Genomic DNA, 23,790 nt, shown 5'->3' on the forward strand with positions numbered 1-23,790 from the left:
CAACAGAGTGGTGCATGCTCTGGTTATCTCCCGCTTGGACTACTGCAATGCGCTCTACGTGGGGCTAGCTTTGAAGGTGACTGGGAAACTACAACTCATCCAGAATGCGGCAGCTAGACTGGTGACTGGGAGCGGCCACTGGGACCACATAACACCGGTCCCGAAAGACCTACATTGGCACCCAGTATGTTTCCGAGCACAATTCAAAGTGTTGGTGCTGACCTTTCAAGCCCTAAACGGCCTCGGCCCAGTATGCCTGAAGGAGAGTCTCCACTCCCATCATTCAGCCTGGACACTGAGGTCCAGCACCAAGGGCCTTCTGGCGGTTCCCTCGCTGTGAGAAGTGAGGTTACACGGAACCAGGCAGAGGGCCTTCTCAGTAGTGGCACCTGCCCTGTGGAACTCCCTCCCACCAGATGTCAAGACAATAAGCAACTATCTTACTTTTAAAAGACAACTGAAGCCAGCCTTGTTCAGGGAGGTTTTTAATGTTTAATGCTGTATTGTGTTTTTAATATTTGGTTGGGAGCTGCCCAGAGTGGCAGGGGAGACCCAGCCAGATGGGTGGGGTATAATTTATTATTATTATTATTATTATTATTATTATTATTATTATTATTACAGGCACAAGCAGGTGTGTGCACTGTGTACTTCACCAGGCTCAAGCCTTTGGCATCAAAATGCTTTATTAATGTTGATTTTTGGGGGGTGTTTAGGGATTGGTTTTACCATACCGGCTTTGTACAGTAATTACCAATCTGTTATAGTTTCATGGAATTGTAGAATTGTAGAGTTGGAAGGGACCCCAAGGGCCATCTAGTCCAACCCCTTCAATGTGGGAATCTTTTGCCCAATACGGTGCTCGACCCCACAATCCTGAGATTAAGCATCTCAGGCTCTACTGACTGAGCTACCAAGTTTCATACGAATCTATTTGTTTATATAGACCAGGGGTTCTCAACCTGGTCCCTACTGCCCACTAGTGGGCATTTCAGGATTCTAGGTGGGCGGTCGAGGGTTCTAGACTGGTGACTGGAAGCGGCTGCCGAGACCACATAACACCGGTCTTGAAAGACCTCCATTGGCTCCTAGTACGTTTCCAAGCACAATTCAAAGTGTTGGTGCTGACCTTTAAAGCCCTAAACGGCCTTGGCCCAGTATACCCGAAGGAGCGTCTCCACCTCCATCGTTCTGCCCGGACACTGAGGTCCAGTGCCGAGGGCCTTCTGGTGGTTCCCTCATTGCGAGAAGCCAAGTTACAGGGAACCAGGCAGAGGGCCTTCTCGGTAGTGGCGCCCGCCCTGTGGAAAGCCCTTCCAGCAGATGTCAAAGAGAAAAACAACTACCAGACTTTTAGAAGACATCTGAAGGCAGCCCTGATTAGGGAAGCTTTTAATGTTTAACAGACTACTGTATTTTAATACTTTGTTGGAAGCCGCCCAGAGTGGCTGGGGAAGCCCAGCCAGATGGGTGGAGTATAAATAATAAATTCTATTCTATTCTATTCTATTCTATTCTATTCTATCCTATCATATTCTACGGCACAAGCTGAATCTGCCTTCCATCGAGCCCTGGTGGGCGGTAAGGAAATTGTACCATCAAGAAAGATGCATTAGTGGGCGGTAGGTATAAAAAGGTTGACTACCCGATATAGAGTGGAAGTTAAATTCTGTGAGTAGACTGTACAAATTCAGCAAAGTTACCTTTATCTGCTTCTCTTAGGCAGCAATCCTATGCACACTTACCTGTGAGTAAGGGTTAGGGTTTGCTGCCTGAGGTGAAGCACACGAAGCTGGCTAAATTTCCAGCTGAATCTTCAGCACTGGCAAGGAGATACTTCCACAGCAAATCTCAGGAAGGTGCGTCGTTCCCATGAAGCCAGCTATTGTAATCTATCAATCATTAGTGCCTGAAAAGTGCCACCTGACACAGTTCTGAGCGGCCCACAAGGCTGACTGCTGCTTGCCTGGCCTGGCTAGTTCAGGGGAATGCCGAGCCTCAAATTCCTCCACCCCAGAGCCCCCAAATACTGACCTGTCCTGCAGCCTCTCGTGTGTGTCTTTCAGCCTGGCCCTGAGGTGTCGAATGCAGACCTCCTTCTGCTGGAGAGGGGTGAGGTACTGCTCTGGGGTCGGGGGCTTGATCCCATGGTTGTCACTGCACAGCAGGTACTTGACTGGGCGCCTGAAAAGACAGGAAAGTTCATCAGTGCCTTGGAACTGCCCATGGTCTAAAGGGAGATTTCCCTTCCTGGTCCGGCGAAGGTTCAGAGCACATGATTGCATCTCCCCACTTGCTCACACTCACTCTCTTGTTCTTTCAGGGCTGAAAATTAGACCGCCTTGGGGTTCACCTTTTAAGCTTCAGAAACTTGGGACGGTGCTGCCTATGTTGACACTGCTACGTTACCGTATTTTTCGCTCCATAAGGCGCACCTGATCATAAGGCGCACCTACTTTTTTTTGGGAGGGGGGGGAATTCAAGAAAAAAATATGCAGCTCTTGGGGGCTTTTGCAGGAGGTGGGGGAAGTGAGAGAGCCTCACTCTGTCCCTTCTCCCACCTCCCACAAAAGCCAGGGATAGCCGCGTGAAGCCTCCCCAAGGCAGCGGGATGAAGGCTCCCTGCTGCCCTGCGGAGGCTTCGCGGGATACCCCAGAAGCGCTTTCCCCCACCGCCAGTCCCAAAGAACGGGGGCTGACAGGGGAAGCCCGGGTCCCCCCCCCCCAGTCCCAGGGACCACACATTCACTCCATAAGACGCACAGACATTTCCCCTTAGATTTTAAGAGGAAAAAAGTGTGTCTTATCAAGCGAAAAATACGGTAACTGTGCACGTTTCGAGCTCAGATTTTTCTGCTCCTTTCTCCAGATTTGTCTTCCAAAGCCAAGCAAGAACAGAGGAGAGCAATAGCCCCGTGCAAAGGATGCTTTAGTGCTGCCTCTTGCCCAGGATGGAGTAATGTGGAGCTATAGCAGACTAATGACTGTAGCAAATGAAGAAACAGAGAAGAGCAGCAGAGGGGGAAATCAGACAGACATTTAAGACGAAAGACGCTTCTTTACGCTTGCAAGACCCTTGGGCATCGTGTCGATTTGCCAAACCCTAGTACTTTGCAGTACCCAGCACCCTTTCTGTATTAATCCATAACCACTGACCTTGGCTAGCTTTCTGCCTTTGGGGAGTAATGAGGGATCATAAATACATAGCTAAAATAAGTTAAAAATAAATTTGTTGTACAGTAAGATTCTGCTGTAGAAAACCCCCACAAAAAACAGCTCTCCAGAGCTTAGGCTATGGCAGGGTCCCCGATCCTATCAGTGTCAATGAGGGGAAGTTTCTTTTTTCCAGTGTTAAAATGCTTTGCCCAGGGAAGTGTGTCCATTTCCTATCTCTCCCCACCTTGACCTGGCTTTTTAACCATGATGTTTTATATGCTTGATTTTTTTAACAGTAAATTACATTAGTCTACTGTTGATTTTTGAATTGTATGATTGCTTTATTACGTATATATTGATTCCATGATGTGTACTTTAGCTGTCAAGCTGTAGAAAAGCCTACATTTTAATTGGTTTATTTCAGACATTGCTACTTCCACCCTTCAAATTTTTTCCCCCAGGGTACATTAGAAATGACTAAAGTAAATAATTAAGTGGGGTTTTGTGCAGCTTAATTATTCAAAGGTAAAGGTAAAAGGACCCCTGACCATTAGGTCCAGTCGTGGCTGACTCTGGGGTTGCGGTGCTCATCTTGTTTATTGGCCGAGGAAGCCGGCGTACAGCTTCCGGGTCATGTGGCCAGCATGATTAAGCTGCTTCTGGCGAACCAGAGCAGCACACGGAAACGCCGTTGACCTTCCCACCGGAGCTGTACCTATTTATCTACTTGCACTTTGAGGTGCTTTCGAACTGCTAGGTTGGCAGGAGCAGGGACTGAGCAACGGGAGCTCACCCCGTTGCGGGGATTCGAACCGCCGACCTTCTGATCAGCAAGTCCTAGGCTCTGTGGTTTAAACCACAGCACCACCCGCATCCCTTAATTATTCAAAAGGGCTTGCATAATAGGGACGTTGGACTGTGGACCTCATCTATCTGCTACTGTCAGGGTTGAAGCCAGTGTCTTGCCTGCCTGGCAGTGTCCTGGCAGTTTTGAATACAGCCAGTGAAAGGGAAGAGTATGAGTTTAAGCCTGGTTTGAACAGATGGCTAAAAGTTTCCTGGCTGATCGGCAGCTTTCAAGAACACTGGAGTGAAGGACTGATGCTGTCTCTAGATTTCCTGTCCACATTTATACTTGCTTCCTAAACGCTCAGTGTCTACACTGATAAAGAAAGAGAAATTAGGAAAGCAGCGCAAGTCTCTGCCATCCTCTTCCCACTACAAAACCTGTTGAAGTCTGTGTGCAATTCTGAGTGTAGAGTTAGGAATCTGGGATCTGGCCTGTCTTCCTTAATTTGGTCCATCTCTATGCCAGTTCACACCTCCTCCTTCCTTCCCAGAGAGCTCAAAAGGATTGCCTTCAAACGTAATGGCAGCAGAGGACCCTTTTGGTAAGATGAGAGTTTAGCCTTTCAGAACTGTACTGGGAATGAGGCCCAGACTCTCAAGGAGGATGGCCCCAGTACTACTGAATCTGATTCAATATTAAAGGTTTTTATTATTATTATTAAATGGGATCAAGTCCAATGTTACGAACTTGCAGTGGAAATATGTGTTACAAAGAATGCAGGCTTATAAAAATATATACCGTATCTTCGCTCTATAGGACGCACCTGACCATAGGATGCATCTTGTTTTAGAGGAGGAGAACAAGAAAAAAAAATTCTCCCCCTCTCTGCTCAGCGCCCCTTCAGCGAAGCGGCAGGAGAAACGGAGCCCCTTCCATTTCTCCTCCCACTTGGTTAAAGGGGCGCTGCGCAGCTCTCCCTCTCTGCTGAAGCCAGGAGAGTCTTGCTCTCCTGGCTTCAGCAAAAGGAACCCGAAGCCACAGGCTTCGGGTTCCTTTCGCTGAAGCCTGGAAAACGAGAGGGGTCGGTGTGCACCGACCCCTCTCACTCTCCAGGCTTCAGGGATAGACTCTCCTGGCTTCAGCGAAAGCAACGCGAAGCCTCTGGAGTGCAGAGGGAGCGCGCTCTCTGCACTTCGGAGGCTTTGCGTTGCTATCACTGAAGCCAAGGAGCCTGCATTCGCTCCATAAAACGTACACACATTTCCCCTTAATTTTTGGAGGGGAAAAAGTGTGTCCTATAGAGCGAAAAATATGATATATATGCTTATGCATGGCTCCCTGGTCCTGCCAGTGATGCGGAGCAGGGAATGTGATGGCAGGGAGGACACACACATCATCATGACGCCAGGTAGGCTGGGCTGGATGTTATAGATGGGAGAAGCAGGAGCTGAGGACAGGAACACTGCCAAAAATGTGTAACGTGAAAGTACATCCTTCGAGCACTATTCCATCTGCAGCTGCAATAACTGGTGACCTTCACAAAGTTTCTGTTGAATAGAGGCTTTTCCTTTCCTTTCCTTTTTCCTATTGCAACATTGGACTTAATTTTTAAGGTTCCTGAAATACAATCAGTATTTATTTATCTTTTAATTCCAGGTCAATACATAGGTTGTATGCAAAGGACAGGTGCATAAGAGCAATTGCAATATCTATCTATCTATCTATCTATCTATCTATCTATCTATCTATCTATCTATCTATCTATCTATCATCTATCTATCTATCATCTATCTATCATCTATCTATCTATCTATCTATCTATCTATCTATCTATCTATCTATCATCTATCTATCTATCTATCTATCTATCTATCTATCTATCTATCTATCTGTATCTATCTCTATCTATCTATCTATCTATCTATCTATCTATCTATCTATCTATCTATCTATCTATCTATCTATCATCTATCTATCATCTCTATCTATCTATCTATCTATCTATCTATCTATCTATCTATCTATCTATCTATCTATCTATCTATATCATCTATATCTATATCTATATCTATATATCTATCATCTATCAATCATCTACCAATAGATGCCCTTCCACACTAATGGTGAATTTGATCACTTCTGAAACCCTGTATCAAGACACATACGTTATGCCCCAGTTTTAGCGGCGTGTAACGGCCCTCATTTCAACCGAGTTCAGAATTAGTCTGCACATACTGCAGTACTGCTCTTTTGAAACAGCTACTTTGAAAGACAGAATCCAACCCCTTTTTATGGGGTTTATTTATTTATTGGGGTTCATTCACAGGTCCAGCCTTATTATCAGCAGGTGAATTTATATTCACGGTTGCTTACAAATATAGTTAGCCATGTAGTTCAATAAAAGAGTACAGGCAGATTACCTTCCAGTTGCTTCCTAGCTACTCTTCTGTGCTGCAGGACAGCCTGAGTGAACCTGCAGTAGGAGTTAAATCTGCCATTATTTGGTAGTCCACCTGGATCACTGGTGCCAGGTTAGGATTGGACTAATCAATTACATTTCCCCAGTTATATTGGACATGTTGAGGTTAAAGGTAAAGGTAAAGGGACCCCTGACCATTAGGTCCAGTTGTAACCAACTCTGGGGTTGTGGCGCTCATCTCGCTTTATTGGCCAGGGGAGCTGGTGTACAGCTTCCGGGTCATGTGGCCAGCATGACTAAGCTGCTTCTGGCAAACCAGAGCAGCGCACGGAAACGCCATTCACCTTCCTGCCGGAGTGGTACCTATTTATCTACTTGCACTTTGACTTGCTTTCGAACTGCTAGGTGGGCAGGAGCTGGGACCAAGCAACGGGAGCTCACCCCGTCACAGGGATTCGAACCGCTGACCTTCTGATCAGCAAGTCCTAGGCTCTGTGGTTTAACCCACAGCGCCTATGTTGAGGTTAGGTGATGGCTATTAGCCAGAACGGCTAAATTAGCCTTTGCCAGCTGGGTGCCCTTCAAATGTTTTCATAGAATCACAGTTGGAAGGGACTCCAAGGGCCATCTAGTCCAACCCCCTGCAATACAACCTCTGCTTGAAAACCCCCAGTGAATCTTATGAAGGACTCCAGTACACGGTTGAGCAGCTCTTACTGCCAGAAAGTTCTTCTTCATGTTTCAGAAAAACCTGGCCACTATAAGGAAATTCTGCCCTTGGTATGTTCATTTTCCACCTCTCCATTTTGATTCTCTGGCCCCATATCTGCACAAACTTATGATCCCAAAATACAGACGTGCTTTTACACTTGCGAGACTGGATGTTTTGCCATCTGCGGTACTTGAGGGTCGATTCCAAAAGATTCCACCTGAGAAACGTCTTTGCCCCTGTGGAGATGGTAGCACCAAAACAGTGGCACATGTCCTCCTGTCCTGTACTCTCTACAAAGACGTGAGGAACGAGATCCTCACCCCACTCGTACTAACCATCCCAGGGCGCTCAACCACTGCCACAATGTGCTTCATTCTATCAGATCAAAATGAGCAGAGAACAGCAAAGGTTGCTAGGTTCACAGCAGGGGCAATCAGAATAAGGGCCACTAACTGACTGCTGATTCAGGACTTTAAATTGTGCTCTTATATCAAACTTCCTTTTCTGTGTATACTGTAATGTTTTACTGTTGCTATGGCCATTGGCTAATGCGGATAAAGTTTTATCTTATCTATCTATCTTCCTGATGTTTAGTCAGAATCTACTTTCTTGCAACTCGAATCCATTGATTTCAGTGCTACCCTCCAGAGCAGTAGAAAACATGCTTGCTCCAGCTTCCACGCGACAGACCTTCACAGGTGTTTGGAGATGGCTATCCCATCTCTCCTCTTTTCCAGGCTAGGCATCTCCAGATCCTTCAACCGTTCCTCATACGGCTTGGTTTCCAGACCCTTGATCATCCTTTGGGACTACAACTCCAATCAACCTAGGCTGATGGGACTTGTAGTTCAAAACATGGGGAGGCTGCCAGGTTGGCAAAGACCAAGCTGAGCAGAACCCTCCATATTCAGAGGCGGTATACTCCCAGACTACCAGGTGCTGTGGACTAATGCGCCTCTATCGTGCTCAGCTTGCAGCTATCCCAGAGGCTAATTCTCCCCTGGCCTCCTTGCTGGCCCAAAGAGGACTAATTTAGCCAGCTAGCCCTGGTGATCATCTAATGTTTATTGCGTGGATTTTCCACTAAATTGATTTTAGAACTTTCAATTTATTGTTATTCACACTTTTATACTGTATTTTATGCTGTTTTCTTGTTGTATAATTAAGTGTTTTAAATTTGTTGTTAGCCACCCTGAGCCCGGTTTTCTGAACCGGGAAGGGTGGGGTATAAATAAATTATGATTATTATTATTATTAAAAACAGAAGTACTGATTTGGGAGGACAGGGGGCGGGCTGGTGTGGAGGACTCCCTGGTCCTGAATGGGATAACTGTGCCCCTGAAGGACCAGGTGCGCAGCCTGGGAGTCATTTTGGACTCACAGCTGTCCATGGAGGCGCAGGTTACTTCTGTGTCCAGGGCAGCTGTCTACCAGCTCCATCTGGTACGCAGGATGAGACTCTACCTGCCTGTGAACTGTCTTGCCAGAGTGGTGCATGCTCTGGTTATCTCCCGCTTGGACTACTGCAATGTGCTCTACGTGGGTCTACCTTTGCAGGTGACCCGGAAACTGCAATTAATCCAGAATGCAGCAGCTAGACAGGTGACTGGGAGCGGCCGCCAGGACCACATATCACCAATTCAAAGTGTTGGTGCTCACCTTTAAAAGCCCTAAACAGCCTCGGTCCAGTATAACTAAAGGAGCGTCTCCACCCCCATCGTTCTGCCCAGACACTGAGGTCCAGCTCCGAGGGCCTTCTGGCAGTTCCCTCACTGTGAGAAGCCAAGTTACAGGGAAACAGGTAGAGGGCCTTCTCGATGGTGGTGCCCGCCCTGTGGAATGCCCTCGCACCAGATGTCAAGGAAATAAACAACTCTCTGACTTTTAGAAGACATCTGAAGGCAGCCCTGTTTGGGGAAGCTTTTAATTTTTGGTGCTGTATTGTTTTTAACACTTGATTGGGTACTGAAGAAGAAGAAGAAGAGTTTGGATTTGATATCCCGCCTTTCACTCCCTTTAAGGAGTCTCAAAGCGGCTCACATTCTCCTTTCCCTTCCTCCCCCACAACAAACACTCTGTGAGGCGAGTGGGGCTGAGAGACTTCAGAGAAGTGTGACTGGCCCAAGGTCACCCAGCAGCTGCATGTGGAGGAGCAGGGAAGCGAACCCAGTTCACCAGATTACAAGTCCATCGCTCTTAACCACTACACCACGCTGCCCAGAGTTGCTGGGGAAACTCAGCCAGATGGGTGGGGTATAAATAAATCATCATCATCATCATCATCATCATCTAGCAGGCCACTGTTGGGTTGGCAAGGCAATTCTCTCTCTTATGTTGGACGCTTGTGGTATGTTTGTGTGTGTGTGTGTGTGTGTGTGTTTGTGTGTGCTGCCCTTCCAGGAGCCAAGGGTTACCTTGGGGTGGGGCTGCTGTCGCTGCCCTTGCAGGAACCGGAGTTGCTGCTGCTGCTGAGCGAGGAGGTGCCGTAGGTGTCCCGCATGCTCACTGGCGGAGAGGGACGCCTGGAGGCGGGAAGAAGAGGCTGTTTCTCAGTCGGAGTGGCAGGGGCCGTTGCAGACTTAAAGAACGAGGCAAAGCCACTCCTTCCGTAAAACTCACGGCTTAAAATGAAAAAAAACAACACCACCAAAGGAAAACACGAATACAGGAAGAAGAAAAAAACAAAACAGGACAGAACAGAACAAAACAAACGACAAGAACAAACAGGCGGGGTTCAAAATGGAACGTGGCAAAAGCTCTCTCTGCAAACAGGTTAGTGAAGCAGTAGCAAAGGCGGGCCTGGGGAGGGCGCTGCAAGCCCCCAGCACCACTCCCCAGCACCCCAGCAGGAGCACCCCATCACTTTCATGGAGCTCAGAGCCCAGGAAAAAGCATCTGATCATAAGCGCTAGAGGGGAAGTGCTGGAAAGTACCGTATTTTTCCGTATATAAGACGCCTCCCTGTATAATACACCCCCTATTTGGGGGGACTCACCAATCGCCAACCCACCCTTTTGGCACTATCCGTGTATAAGACGCCCCCTAATTTTTGACATTTTTAAAAGGAAAAAAAGCTAGTTTTATACACGGAAAAATACAGTATCATTCTTAGGCCCAGGCTGCCTTTGAGATGACAAGAGGCGGCAGAGACCCTTTAAGCAACATTCTAGATAGATGGATAGGAAAAGGTAGGAGAGAAGCTTGCAAGGGAACATGTATTAATTGACTATATACACACACAGTCAAACCTCGGTTTTCGAATGTCTCGGCTGCCGAATGTTTCGGAAGCCGAACGCCAAAAACCCGGAAGGGAATGTTTCCGTTTTCAAATGCATCTCAGAAGTTGAGCGGTTTCTGAGGTGTGTGTTTCTCAATTTTCCCCATTGAACTTGCTGACAGACCTTTGGTCCTCGGTTTCCGAACCGTTTGGAAGTCGCATGGATTTCCAGAACGGATTACGTTTGAAAACCGAGATTCCATTGTATATATAATAACGTTGTCTTAATTTGCTTTTGACTTTACCCTCGTGCTGTATTTCTACATCTGAACCTGTACATCTATTCGTGCATGGAAGGGGGTTAGGCCAGATGACCCCTGGGACTCCTCCAAATCTACAATCTCATGATTCTACATCTTGAGACTGACCCAGAAACTCCAGCGGGTGCAGAATGCCGCGGCGAGACTCCTTACGGGGTCTTCGCTGCGAGATCACATTCATCCGGTGCTATACCAGCTGCACTGGCTCCCGGTGGAGTACAGGATCAGGCAATCTGCACAGAATTTTGCTTGATGCTTGCCATTAATTTGATTATAATTTGATTTTAATTAATTTTATAATGAATGTTTTTAGAATGTTGGATTATTTTGATTGTTGTTAGCCTCCCTGAGCCCAGCTTCGGCTGGGGAGGGCGGGATATAAATAAAATTTATTATTATATTATTATGAATGTGCCCAGGAAATTTATTGCTCATGGATAGTACAGTCATACCTCAGGTTACAGACACTTCAGGCTGCGTTTTTTCAGGTTACGGACGCTCCGAAACCCAGAAGTACCAGAACAGGTTACTTCTGGGTTTCGGAGGTTGCACATGCACAGAAACGCTAAATTGCGCTTTGCACATGCGCAGAAGCACAGATGCGTCGCTGCAGGTTGCGAATGCTGCGGATTGCGAATGTGCAACCTGCACAAATCACGTTCGCAACCCGAGCGTCCACTGTAGAGAAACACTGTAAATAAAAATTAAAACTATGATAAGGAGTCATATAATCAAAGGGTTGGAAAGGACACTCCTATCTGAGTGCGCTAGGTACTAAGTGCTTGACATGTCTCTGTTTTGACATTCCACAGCACCACAGGCAGCTTACTAACACGTTTCGCCTAAATCTGTCTCCTTGTACTTTAGATCCATGGCATCTTGCCCAGGGGTGAACAATTCCTAGTCCTTTTCAGCAAGTGAAAATGGTCGCACACTCTCTCCTCGCTCCCATCCATATTAACACACATGCTTTCATTCCTGAGAATGAACCCAGGGAGCTCAGGCGTCTGACAACAGCTCAGCATTGCTCTGCTTTCCCCGGACAGGGCTGGCATTTTCAAACAACAACAAGCGTTGCTCTTGTGGCTGGCAGGACCTGACAGGTCACTGAGCGTGACAGGAGAGCTGTGCTTGGCTTGGCGCATCGCAAGCTTCGCAGGCTTGCCTTAAAGGCACAGGAGCAGAGCCTATCGAAGAGCCCGGCAGCCCTGTTCTCAGGAGGTGCCTTCGGAAATGGGAATGGCAGGGACCTCCGATGTATGAAAACACACTAAGGGACAGGGAGAAACGCAGCGAAAGGCAAACCGCCAGGGCCAACAGACCACCCCCCTGCTCCTGAGGAAGCAGCTGCCCCAAAGACTGCCTTTGGCTACCCAGAACTGAAGTGCGGGGTTGCGGCTTCAGTTATTGTGATGGAGCGGTTCACACATGCACAACAGGTGAGGAGGCATGCAAATGTTGTGCCAAGGTGTGATCAACAGGCATGCAATTTTGGATTACGGCAGCCACAAGAAACAACCTGTCCCTCCTTCCTAGCAGCTCTGCAGTCCCCACAAGGCACTGTGCAGCATTCATAATCCTGTACATTTGCGAAGCCCATGGAAGGAGAAGAGGCTCCTTCCATATCGCTGGAGAGCACTCAGGCTTTCTCTTCGCTGTAGGAAAGCAGTATGGGCAAGGCTGGGGTGGGGGCAAGGATGGTTCCTTTGCTGTGAACCAGGAGGGATGCTGCCGGAAGTCCCATTCCGCAATGTAGAGGGGAAGGGTTCGTGATATTCACCTCCGGGATCCCGTGGAGGGTCTTCTGCTTCCTGGCAGGGACATAGCCATGGAACCGCAGGTCTTGGCGGTGACGTTGGTTGCCACTCCAGCTGGGGAAAGAGCGAGAGATATAAAAAGGGGGAGGGAAAGGATTTGGGGGTTAGAACAAACATGGGTTGTAGCAAGGGGCATTTGGGGATGCCTAGATTTCAAACTATAAAGCTTTTCCTACTTGGTAAAGGTAAAGGGACCGCTGACCATTAGGTCCAGTCGTGGCCGACTCTGGGGTTGCGGCGCTCATCTCGCTTTACTGGCCGAGGGGGCCGGCGTAAAGCTTCCGGGTCACGTGGCCAGCATGACTAAGCCTCTTCTGGCAAACCAGAGCAGCACACGGAAACGCCGTTTACCTTCCCGCTGGAGCGGTACCTATTTATCTACTTGCACTTTGACATGCTTTTGAACTGCTAGGTGGACAGGAGCTGGGACCGAGCAACAGGAGCTCACCCCGTCGTGGGGATTCGAACTGCCGACTTTCTGATCGGTAAGTCCTAGGCTCTGTGGTTTAACCCACAGCGCCACCCACATCCTGCCTACTTTGTAAGATGCTTTTATTTGCAGAGACTTGTTTCAGGTGCTTGTACAGCCTCTGGTTTAATATTCAATAATTCATTATTTTCAATATTTGGATTTAATATTGCATCAACATTGTTTCAAAAAAAATGTATACCGTCTTTCTATCTTACAATACTCATGGTGGTTTACAAGCTGAAGAAACAAAAAATGTACATCTTATAACAATCTAATGCAATACAAAAATGTGATAATAATACAAAACTTTAAAACAAGCAATCTACATCAAAAAGTAGCATTCAACAATCATTAGAGTAGTATGAAATAATAACAGCATATAAAAGTTACAGAAATTCACCCTTAACAGTTACGATAAATAATTTCTAAACTAAATACTTTCAGTAAAACAACGGCAAGCCACAGTACATGAAATAATAAAATACAAATTGAGAAGCAGAGACTAGAGGGTGGAGCAAGGCAGGGAAAAGGAGGCCTTGCCAGATGGAGTCTTTTCCCTCACAGTTCTCCCTCCAGGCACAACAGCCTCCTTCAAATATGGGCTCCTAACTTGTTCCTTGGGTGAGTCCATAAAGGTGGAAAGGACAAGGTGTGGTGTGAACACAATGGATAACAAGGTCCTTCTAACAATGGAGTGGACTTATATACCCCATGGCAGGATCAGAACATGACTCCCCCCTTTTATTTAGGGCTGATGGATTTCGGCTTCCTGTTCAGGGATGTGAAATATTTCTATGTAGGGATATTTCTATTTTTGTGTAGGCCACCCTGGAATCCATATGTGCACAAAAGCACGGTTTATACATCTTAAAAAGGAACAGATTTTTAAAAAATGCTTTCTTTTGTCCCAGCTGGCTGGCCTTCATCCCCACGGCCCCATAAAACTCATCTCCCTCTCTCCAGCCTGGTCCTGTTTTGGGGCCTGAACTAGACTTTGGGTTATAGCAGCTGGTCATCTTTTGGAGAATGACAAATTCCACATACAAAATGGATACACCGAAATCTCCTCCCAGCCGTATTCAGAGAGACAGGGAACAATTGTCACGGCCATTAACGAATCAATGAACGATCAGATAATAATTCTGAATTGCGCTCAGGGATGAGAATGAGCAAGGAGAAGGGGAGAAAGGGAGCAGAGCAAATGGAACCGCGTGGCAGGCAAATTGCCCCAGGATGCCTCTGCAGCTTTGTGCCAAGTTTCTACAATTGGCACAGGAGAAAGTACTTCTACATGCAGTGCTGCAGGTTTAACCTGTGGAACTGGCACCTGCAGGACGCAGTAATGACCATCTACTTAGATAGCTTTAAAAGAGGACTGGGCAAATTCAGGGAGGCTAAGTAGGGATGCTGGTGGCGCTGTGGGTTAAACGGCGTTTCCGTGCGCTGCTCTGGTTCGCCAGGAGCAGCTTAGCCATGCTGGCCACATGACCCGGAAGCTGTACGCTGGCTCCCTTGGCCGATAAAGCGAGATGAGTGCCGCAACCCCGGCCATGACTGGACCTAATGGTCAGGGGTCCCTTTACCTTTAAGTCTATCAGTGGCAGTGCTCTTTCCTACACAGTTAGAGGCAGTATGGGAATCAGAAGTGGGGAGAGGGCTCTTGTGCTTGGGTGCTGCTTGCAGGCTTCTCATAGACATCTGGTTGGCCACTGGTTATCTCTCGCTTGGACTACTGTAATGCGCTCTTCGTGGGGCTACCTTTGAAGGTGACCCGGAAACTACAACTAATCCAGAATGCAGCAGCTAGACTAGTGACTGGGAGCTGCTGCCGAGACCACATAACACCGGTCCTGAGAGATCTACATTGGCTCCCAGTACGTTTCCGAGCACAATTCAAAGTGTTGGTATTGACCTTTAAAGCCCTAAACGGCCTCGGTCCTGTATACCTGAAGGAGCATCTCCACCCCATCGATCTGTCTGGATACTGAGGTCGAGCGCCGAGGGCCTTCTGGCAGTTCCCTCATTGTGAGAAGTGAGGCTACAGGGAACCAGGCAGAGGGCCTTATCGGTGGTGGCACCCGCCCTGTGGAACGCCCTCCCATCAGATGTCAAGGAGAACAACAACTACCAGACTTTTAGAAGACATCTGAAGGCAGGCCTGTTTAGGGAAGCTTTTAATGTTTGATGGACTACTGTATTTTAATCTTTTGTTGGAAGCTGCCCAGAGTGGCTGGGGAAGCCCAGCCAGATGGGCAAGGTATAAATAATAAATTGTTGTTGTTGTTTTTAAAGTATGCTGGACTAGATGGTCCACTGGCCTGATCCAGGCTGCTCTTCTAATGGTCCACTACTTCTCAAGAGTCAAATGCGGCCCTCCAGAGTTCTATCTGGCCCCTGGGACTTTCCTTAGGTCCTGTCTCTTCCACAGTTCACTGGCCCTGCTCCAGGCTTTCATTGAGCACCTTTGCCTGGCTGGAATGTGTCCCTGAACTGTGTCTGTTTATTTATTTGTAGGATATGTTATCCACTCTTCACCATAAGAGCCCAGGGCAGGCTAGAACAGCTCCGAGATGCTACAACTGAAGATCAGATAAAGGTAACATATAACACAACACCTGAAATGCAATTTAGAAACAGAGAATAAAGGTAATCTCTAAAATATGTAACTCAGCCATCAAAGGATGGATAAAGAGTTAGGTTGTCAGCATACAGGAATAGCCCTACAACGAGGACATCAGATGCACCTCTAGAGGAAGAGAACCCCACACTTGTGGGGCTGCTGCAGAGAATGTCCTCTTACACCCCACCACCACCTGAACATCTTTGCTGATCTTAACACACAGGATGGTGTTTGTCTTAACATATTGTTGTCTTTAAAGATATTTTGGGCCTTAATCATTTAGGTCCCAAGAACTCTTCCATCCTGTAAACAACCAGTTTTGATTTTACACAAAGACACCACAAATCTTCAGAAGAAACTGTCCTGAGTTTCACAAAGGGGGAGTAAGACAGTAGGTTCCGCTAAACTTTGCAATCTGTGTTTTATCCCTTCACTCCGGAGAGGAAGGGAAGTGGGGAGATGCTGGGGGGGGGGCGGGAGTCTCCAGCTGTGTGCAACGCAGGCTGCCTTTCTGGATAAAAGCTCCCCCATCGATGGAGTCTTCCTCCCCAAGATGCAAAGCTGCAGGAGTTTTTGCTAATGCGCCACGATTAGTCATCACCCGGCTTGCTTGCATGCTGCGAGTGGAGAGACGCAGCCAGAGCAAAGCCTGCTGACTGCAGCACTGAGCCGGGAAAAACCCATCACCCTGGCTGCACCAGAGAGTGGCAAAGGAAAGGAATTTAGGGAGGGCATTTTGGCTAGACAAAAGCTTAGAGGGGCTGGGATGCAGAAAACAGCAGGGGCTGTGCTTGTGAAACAGTATAGACATAAAACAGGCTGATTCCACAAGCAACCCCCAAAGCTTTCGTGCTAGGTGCTGTTACTCAGGAGAAAGCTCCACTGAACTTGATGGACCCTTCATCTAAGCAAACATTTCTAGGACTAGGCTACAAGAACGTTTTTGCACTTTAGCCTCTCTGGGAATGGACAGAATGGACAGAAGCTGTGCCCTAAAACCTTTTGTTAATTCAGACAGGCCTTTGCCGCGTGAGTCTGATTTTACAAACTAGGATCTCTTTTTGTTTTTACTGATGCTTTTATTAAGGTTTTATTGATGTTTTTTATTGACCTTATTGCAACTTTATGTGCTGCATACTGCCACGCTGTATTTTTATGGAAGCATAGTCTATAAATACTTAAATAAATAAATAAAAATACACTGAACCAACACCACTTTTGGAGTTGACTGAGGACACAGCCAGAAGGCAGCTTTACAAAGCACATTTAAAGGCTTATACACTGGTTTAGGGTACCTGTAAGCCCTGTAGCTAAGCAATTTTCACACATATTTGCTCATCACTGTAACATCAAGAAAGTTGTTTGCATGAACAAATTCTTATATACAGAGCCAAACTACAAATCCTCCCTCTTCACTACAGGCTCAGCCCTGATCATACCCCTGGGCTGCTATTTAAGGATTTTTTTTTTTAAAAGGTAAAGGGACCCCTGACCATTAGGTCCAGTCGTGACTGAATCTGGGGTTGAGACGCTCATCTTGATTTACTGGCCGAGGGAGCCGGTGTACAGTTTCCGGGTCATGTGGCCAGCATGACTAAGCCGCTTCTGGCGAACCAGAGCAGTGCACGGAAATGCCCTTTACCTTCCTGCTGGAGTGGTACCTATTTATCTACTTGCACTTTGACGTGCTTTCGAACTGCTAGGTTGGCAGGAGCTGGGACAGAGCAACGGGAGCTCACCCCATCGTGGGGATTCGAACCACTGGCCTTCCGATTGGCAAGCCGAGGAGGTTTAGGCCACAGTGCTACCCGCATCCCTTGTTTAGGTAGCCTCTATCAGATATCAAGGGAAAATATTAGGGATAAGAGAAGCATAGGGGAGAAGTCTTGCCTTCATGTACTCCAGACCCAAGGTCAATATGTTTCCGAGCACAATTCAAAGTGTTGGTGCTGACCTTTAAAGCCCTAAAAGGCCTCAAAGGCCCAGTATACCTGAAGGAGCGTCTCCACCCCCATCGTTCTGCCCAGACACTGAAGTCCAGCTCTGAGGGCCTTCTGGTGGTTCCCCGCTGCAAGAAGCCAAGTTACAGGGAACCAGGCAGAGGGCCTTCTCGGTAGTGGCACCCGCCCTGTGGAACACCCTCCCACCAGATGTCAAAGAGAAGATCAACTACAAGACTTTTAGAAGTCATCTGAAGGCAGCCCTCTTTAGGGAAGCTTTTAATGTTGAACAGACCACTGTATTTTAATACAGTACTTTGTTGGAAGCTGCCCAGAGTGGCTGGGGAAGCTCAGCTAGATGGGCGGAGTATAAATAATAAATTATATTATTTATACAATACCAGCACCATTAGCTGGGACTGGAACCCAACAGAATGAAGTGAGCCACTGAATATTGTTGCATAACATCCCAATTTCCGAACAGTGCAAGATTTTAGAGGTTTCAGGCGCACTTAGGGATCGTGCTTCCTTTGGGAATGAGGCACAGCAGAGTGTGGTATATATGGTTTATTCACACATATATACAAGCTGAGCCTATGATAGAGGGGTTCACAGCATTAGCACCCCAACTGGGGCATGTTTCTCCCATAGCCACAGCCTTTGATTCAAACAGAAATCAAACACTGCTCTCAAATGTTGCTCTGACTCTCTCTGCAGCTTGCTGCTTTAATGGTAAAGGTAAAGGGACCCCTGACCATTAGGTCTAGTTGTGGCTGACTCTGGGGTTGCGGCGCTCATCTCGCTTTATTGGCTGAGGGAGCCGGCGTACAGCTTTCGGGTCATGTGGCCAGCATGACTAAGCCGCTCCTGGCGAAACAGAGCAGCGCACGGAAACGCCATTTACCTTCCTGCCAGAGTGGTACCTTTTTATCTACTTGCACTTTGATGTGCTTTCAAACTGCTAGGTTGGCAGGAGCAGGGACAAACCGCTGCCACTTTCAACTCTAAACTCAGGCTTTGTCCTTCTAACTACAGTATCTCTGAGTTGAGAGAGATCCATCTGTTGTCTCGCATAGAACCCCCTTTCCTTCCGTCTCTTAGTGGCCCATCACCCAGGTGGTCACCTCAATCCAGGAAGCTAGCCTGGCTTATATTTTAATTATTTTTTTTGCTGGATTCATGGGTTAGAAAGGTATCGCATAGATCCTATTTCCTCTCCCCTAAACTCATAGCAATATGATTACTGCAGAAATATCTTGCATATTACCCAAAGCCAACTTTGGAGCAATGCTCTCCAAGATACACAGCTGAACCCATTTGGCCATTCTGAAGCGATGAACATATATATGTGGGGCGTCACCCTGAATTCACGGCTCAGACAAGAGTTCTAGAGGAGTGGGAGAGGCAGAACTCCCCCGCCAACAAAAAATAGTCCTTCCAACCTACTAATTGCTCCTTTAAAAAAGTAGCAAGAAAAGAATAAAGGCTTCTGGAAGAGTTCGGTTCTCCATGGTGACGAATGATGTGGGAGGACTGGGGAAAGAAGCCACAGAAAACTTGGAACACAAAATTGTCATGTCAAGGTTAAAGCAATGACGAAGGAACCGAGCAGAGGAAGAGGGGCAGGGCACCTCCGATGTAAAAACACCCACACACTTCCCTCTTCAAAGCAAACCGGTATGTTCAAATGCTGAATTCATGGGTGTCTCTTAAGAGCAGACACACTGCAGAATATTCATTTATTCTATTTATTAAGTTTCCATACCACCCTTCATTTGAGGATCACAGGTCAGTTTACAATAGGAGAACACAAAAATACATAGTATATTAACAAACAACACCCCACCTACAAAGCCCATAAATTGTTTAATTAGCCAAAGGCCTGGGAGCAGAGGAGTGTTTTTTGCCTAGTGCCTAAAGATATGTAATGAAAGCGGGCCTACTTGGGGCAGAGCATTCCACAAATGGGGAGCCCCCGCAGATCAGATCACATAGACCCAGGGCTGTACATTTCATAATCTCTTCCTAGGACCATGGAGAGTTCCTGCCAGAGTAATGCGCTACTAACTAGGCCAGGGATCAGCAAACTTTTTCAGCAGGGGGCCGGCCCACTCTCCCTCAGACCTTGTGGGGGGCCAACTATATTTTTTTTGGGAGGGGGAAAATGAAAGAATTCCTATGCCCCACAAATAACCCAGAGATGCATTTTAAATCAAAGCACACATTCTATTCATGTAAAAACATGCTGATTCATGGGCTGGACTGAGAAGGCGATTGGGCCGGATCCGGCCCCCGGGCCTTAGTTTGCCTACCCATGAACTAGGCAGACCAATGGTCTGGCTCAGGTTAAGGCAGAAGAGAGAAGAAGAAGAAGAGGAGGAGGAGGAGGAAGAGTTTGGATTTGATATCCCGCTTTATCACTCCCCTTCAGGAGTCTCAAAGCGGCTAACATTCTCCTTTCCCTTCCTCCCCCACAACAAACACTCTGTGAGGTGAGTGAGGCTGAGAGACTTCAGAAAAGTGTGACTGGCCCAAGGTCACCCAGCAGCTGCATGTGGAGGAGCGGGGAAGCGAACCCGGTTCACCAGAGAGTGAGCTCTGTCCCCTTTCCTTCTCTGTCCTTGCCATTTCTTCTCTGCGCCTGACTGGCTCCTGCGTGTAGCCAGTATGATGCTATCCAGATGTCGCTGAACCTCCATTCCCATGCGCCCCAGATGGCATAGTCAATGGTCATGGTTGATGGAAGTTGGAGTTCAGCAATGGCTGGAGAGAACCAATTGACTCTCCCTGCTCTGAGTTGACAAAGGAAGTGAATCCAGGTCAGGCCATGCAAAACTGGGCTCAGTTCTCAACAGCTCCCATTAAATACTATGGGAGAAGGTTAATTTGGCAGTGATTTGGGACACAGCTGTGGGTATGTATGCATGTGAGAATCCGTTTCTGGCCTCCAGACCCTGAGACTAGAGGTCTGCAACATACAGGCTTTCCTCTATCACCAGCCTGATAATAAGAATTTAAGAAGTTCAAAAGCCCTTCTCTATTCCAGCATTTTGATCAACAAGACGCAAACGCATCACTAATTCTGCCTAGGGAAATGAAAATGGACAAATGTGGGAGTGAGGAAAAGGGGTGGAGGGAAGAAACTGCTAATAACACTCCAAGCATTTTGACTGCTATGAAAGGCAGGGGAATTATAAGAGATCTCTGGCAGAGCAGTGACTCAGCAGTGTAAAGCCATCAACACTGCAGCTGCAAGGAAGGAGGGGAAAAGTAATTTCAGGATTTGCAGAACTGAAGGCACAGAAGATGACAGTGTTGGCTGACTGTTATTTATTACCAAAACCGCCAATCTAGAAAAGCCACTGAAAAACATTATCGCAACCCTGTGCCTAGAAATCAACACACACTTTACGTATTTTGCATAACTCATTTTCCTTCTCTATTATGCAGAAGGGCATTTAAGAGGAGGAAGCTGCTGGCCAGTGGATTCCCTGTTCAGACTTCCTCAGCACAACTTCTGTGATATCACAAGGCACTGTGAGCGCATTTTCAAATCTGCATTCCAGACTTAAGGACCAGAAACGTGTCAAAAATAGAAATTAAAAAATGGTAAGATTTTGCACCAACGTGCAATTCCACACTTTGATGGCAACCCTGTGGATATGCTGCTATGCTAGTGGCATGAATGCACGATTACAGAAGACTGTTATCACTGTTTCGAATCTGGGTCTTCCCAATGCACAGAGGATGCAATTCAGAGATTCTGCTGAGTCCTTTTAATTTCAGATTTCTGGAAAGTTAGGAAGCCCCAACATTCCTTAGATTACAATCAAATAATTCAGTATATTTTTTCGGAAGCCCTGGGTTCATCTCTCACTTCAAAAGTACAGGGGATTCTTGGAATGTCACTGAGCTGGTTCAGACATAACATTTTTCCAAACATGAGAAGCTTCTTAGCAAAAATTCAATGATCAAATACAAGCATCTTTCCATAAGTCGTTTGCTCAGCACAACCACCCGAGCTGCAGATTTGGTGCACAACCACATCCTTGATCTCCTTCCCTGCCCCCCAAAGCACGCCCCCCAGCTTCACAGCACTACGCAGAAGTATGATGAGGCATCCCTGATTGTTTCAACCCATGCAAAGAGTTGTCATGGCAACAAGGGCAGGGCTTAGGAGATGATTAGATGCAGCAGTGGACAGGACAAAAACCCAAACTCCGGCCGGCATGCTCCTCAGCTGATGTTCAGCTTTGGGTTCAACAATGAATAATTATCTGCCACAGCGAGTGCTGGCTGGGCTATGAGCAGCCAGGAAGCATTTATTCACAACCCATCACATTTAAGAAACACCCAACATTGCGGTATGCTCAGACTGCAACCTTAGGGCAATGAAGTGTTTATCTATTTATAGGACAGTGAAGATAAGGAATGGGGGAAGGGTAGCAAGGAATTATATTATTTAAGAAACGGTTTAAAACCAAGTGACAATTTTCAGAGGGATTGGCATGGAGCCATCAAGATCAATCCCAGGTGTCTAAAGAGGTATGCTTGCATTAAGCACAAGTTACAGAATGCATACGGGACGCGAGTGGCGCTGTGGTCTAAACCACAGAGCCTAGGACGTGCCGATCAGAAGGTCAGCGGTTCAAATCCCCACGACGGGGTGAGCTCCCGTTGCTCGGTCCCTGCTCCTGCCAACCTAGCAGTTCGAAAGCACGTCAAAGTGCAAGTAGATAAGTAGGTACCACTCTGGTGGGAAGGTAAACGGCATTTCCGTGCGCTGCTCTGGTTCGCCAGAAGCGGCTTAGTCATGCTGGCGACATGACCCGGAAGCTGTACGCCGGCTCCCTCAGCCAATAAAGCGAGATGAGCGCCGCAACCCCAGAGTCGGCCACCACTTGACCTAATGGTCAGGGGTCCCTTTACAGAATGCATGCCTGCTCCTACATCCAGTGCCTGACAAATATTATGTGTTATGGTCCACAGCAGGTGATGTGGCACATATTAACAGCTGAATGTCAATTTTCAGCAGAAGCATTTTAGTTTGAAAGCTGCTGCTGCTTCTACTTTGTGTGTCCAAAAGGTTGTGTCCAAAGTAAATGACTCATTTCATCAGTGCAATGATTTCTTTTTGCACCATGAAACTATCCCCCTCTCCTCCCTCCCTCCCGTGCATCCCCTACATCTGTTCTAAGAGTTCAAAGAATCCTCTGGAACATGGGGGGGCGGGGGAGAGATGGGAGGAAACCCCATTGTGCAAGCAAAAATCCTTATGCTGATGGGTTGTGTTAGCTGAATAAAGTCAGGAGTGGGTGACTGGCAATGAAGTAGCAGGAGGGGTTGGGGGATTAACTTGTCACACGCATGCCCTTTCCCCCTTGCAGTCCCCCACCATTTCCCTCCCACCCTCCGGACACCAGTTTCATTGTACTAAATGCTTTCTCAGCAGTGAAATTCCCGTGCAAAATGACACAGAGCTGGACTAAAACAGCCAATTGAGCAGAAACCTGATAGTTCAATTAATCAGTTTCACACCAAAGTCTTATCAGATGTTTTTGTGAATGCTCTGAAAAAGATATCTTTTTGTAACCATGGTGCTACAGGAAGAAAACACCAGCTATCACTGTGGAATGAGTGTTCCTTTTAAGTTGATTTTATAACAAAGAGACTTGTGGCACCCTAAAAACTCACAATTTTTATTGTGGCAGAAGCTTTCATGGAATACAACCAACTTCTTCAGCTGTATGGAGATAGCCCACGGAAGCTCAGGTCACAATAACATAATCAGTCACAGGGCTCTTTATTTTCTCTACAACGTATTAACGTGGCTACCCCAATGGAAATCGTGTGTTATAAAGGGACAAAAAAGTATGTTCAATCCCCCAGAAAATGGCCAGCTGTTTCCAGCTCAGATGAAAGCTGAAAACAGCAGGAAATGTATTTCAACCATGCCTCAAAGCATTTTTGTACTAGCTTGCAAATAAAAACATAAATGCAACATAATAAAAACTACATATCTGAGCATGAAGGTGGAATGTGCGAGACAGTTCCAAGGAAAGGACGGAGGCAGCAAGAGAGAAAAGGGGGCAGAAGACTTATGGACAGTGAAAGGTGGTGGAGCTAGAGAAAGGATGTTTCTGGATATAGGGACTGGTAATGTCAGTGTGTTACTGTTAGTATATAAAGTCCTTTGTGGAAAGGACTTTGGTGCACAAGGGCCAACATTGATGCCAAAATTCAGCATCGCCTGAGCTCTGTGAGTGCAGCTTTCTCCCGACTGAAGTGCAGAGTGTTAGAGGACTGCAACATTTGCAGGGAAACCAA

At 47.0% G+C, this 23,790-nt stretch overlaps 1 protein-coding gene across 3 annotated transcripts in view; it reads right to left on the reverse strand.

The window, feature by feature from the left end:
• SNPH (syntaphilin) overlaps nucleotides 1-23,790 on the reverse strand; it is a 47,166-nt gene that overhangs the window by 5,642 nt on the left and 17,734 nt on the right. The window contains exons 2-4 of one of the 3 annotated variants that reach the window (XM_081916941.1): nucleotides 12,395-12,485; nucleotides 9,492-9,698; nucleotides 2,035-2,184 (exon numbers count right to left, since the gene is read on the reverse strand). In XM_081916941.1, coding sequence (XP_081773067.1) covers nucleotides 2,035-2,184; nucleotides 9,492-9,698; nucleotides 12,395-12,444 — 407 coding nt within the window. In that variant the 5' untranslated portion in view covers nucleotides 12,445-12,485. The remainder of the gene's footprint in view (nucleotides 1-2,034; nucleotides 2,185-9,491; nucleotides 9,699-12,394; nucleotides 12,486-23,790) is intronic. The other 2 variants (XM_081916942.1, XM_081916943.1) reach the window with 2 other exon arrangements.

This window comes from Podarcis melisellensis (assembly GCF_964234715.1).
Source record: "Podarcis melisellensis genome assembly, chromosome: 6".
Lineage (NCBI taxonomy): Eukaryota > Metazoa > Chordata > Lepidosauria > Squamata > Lacertidae > Podarcis > Podarcis melisellensis.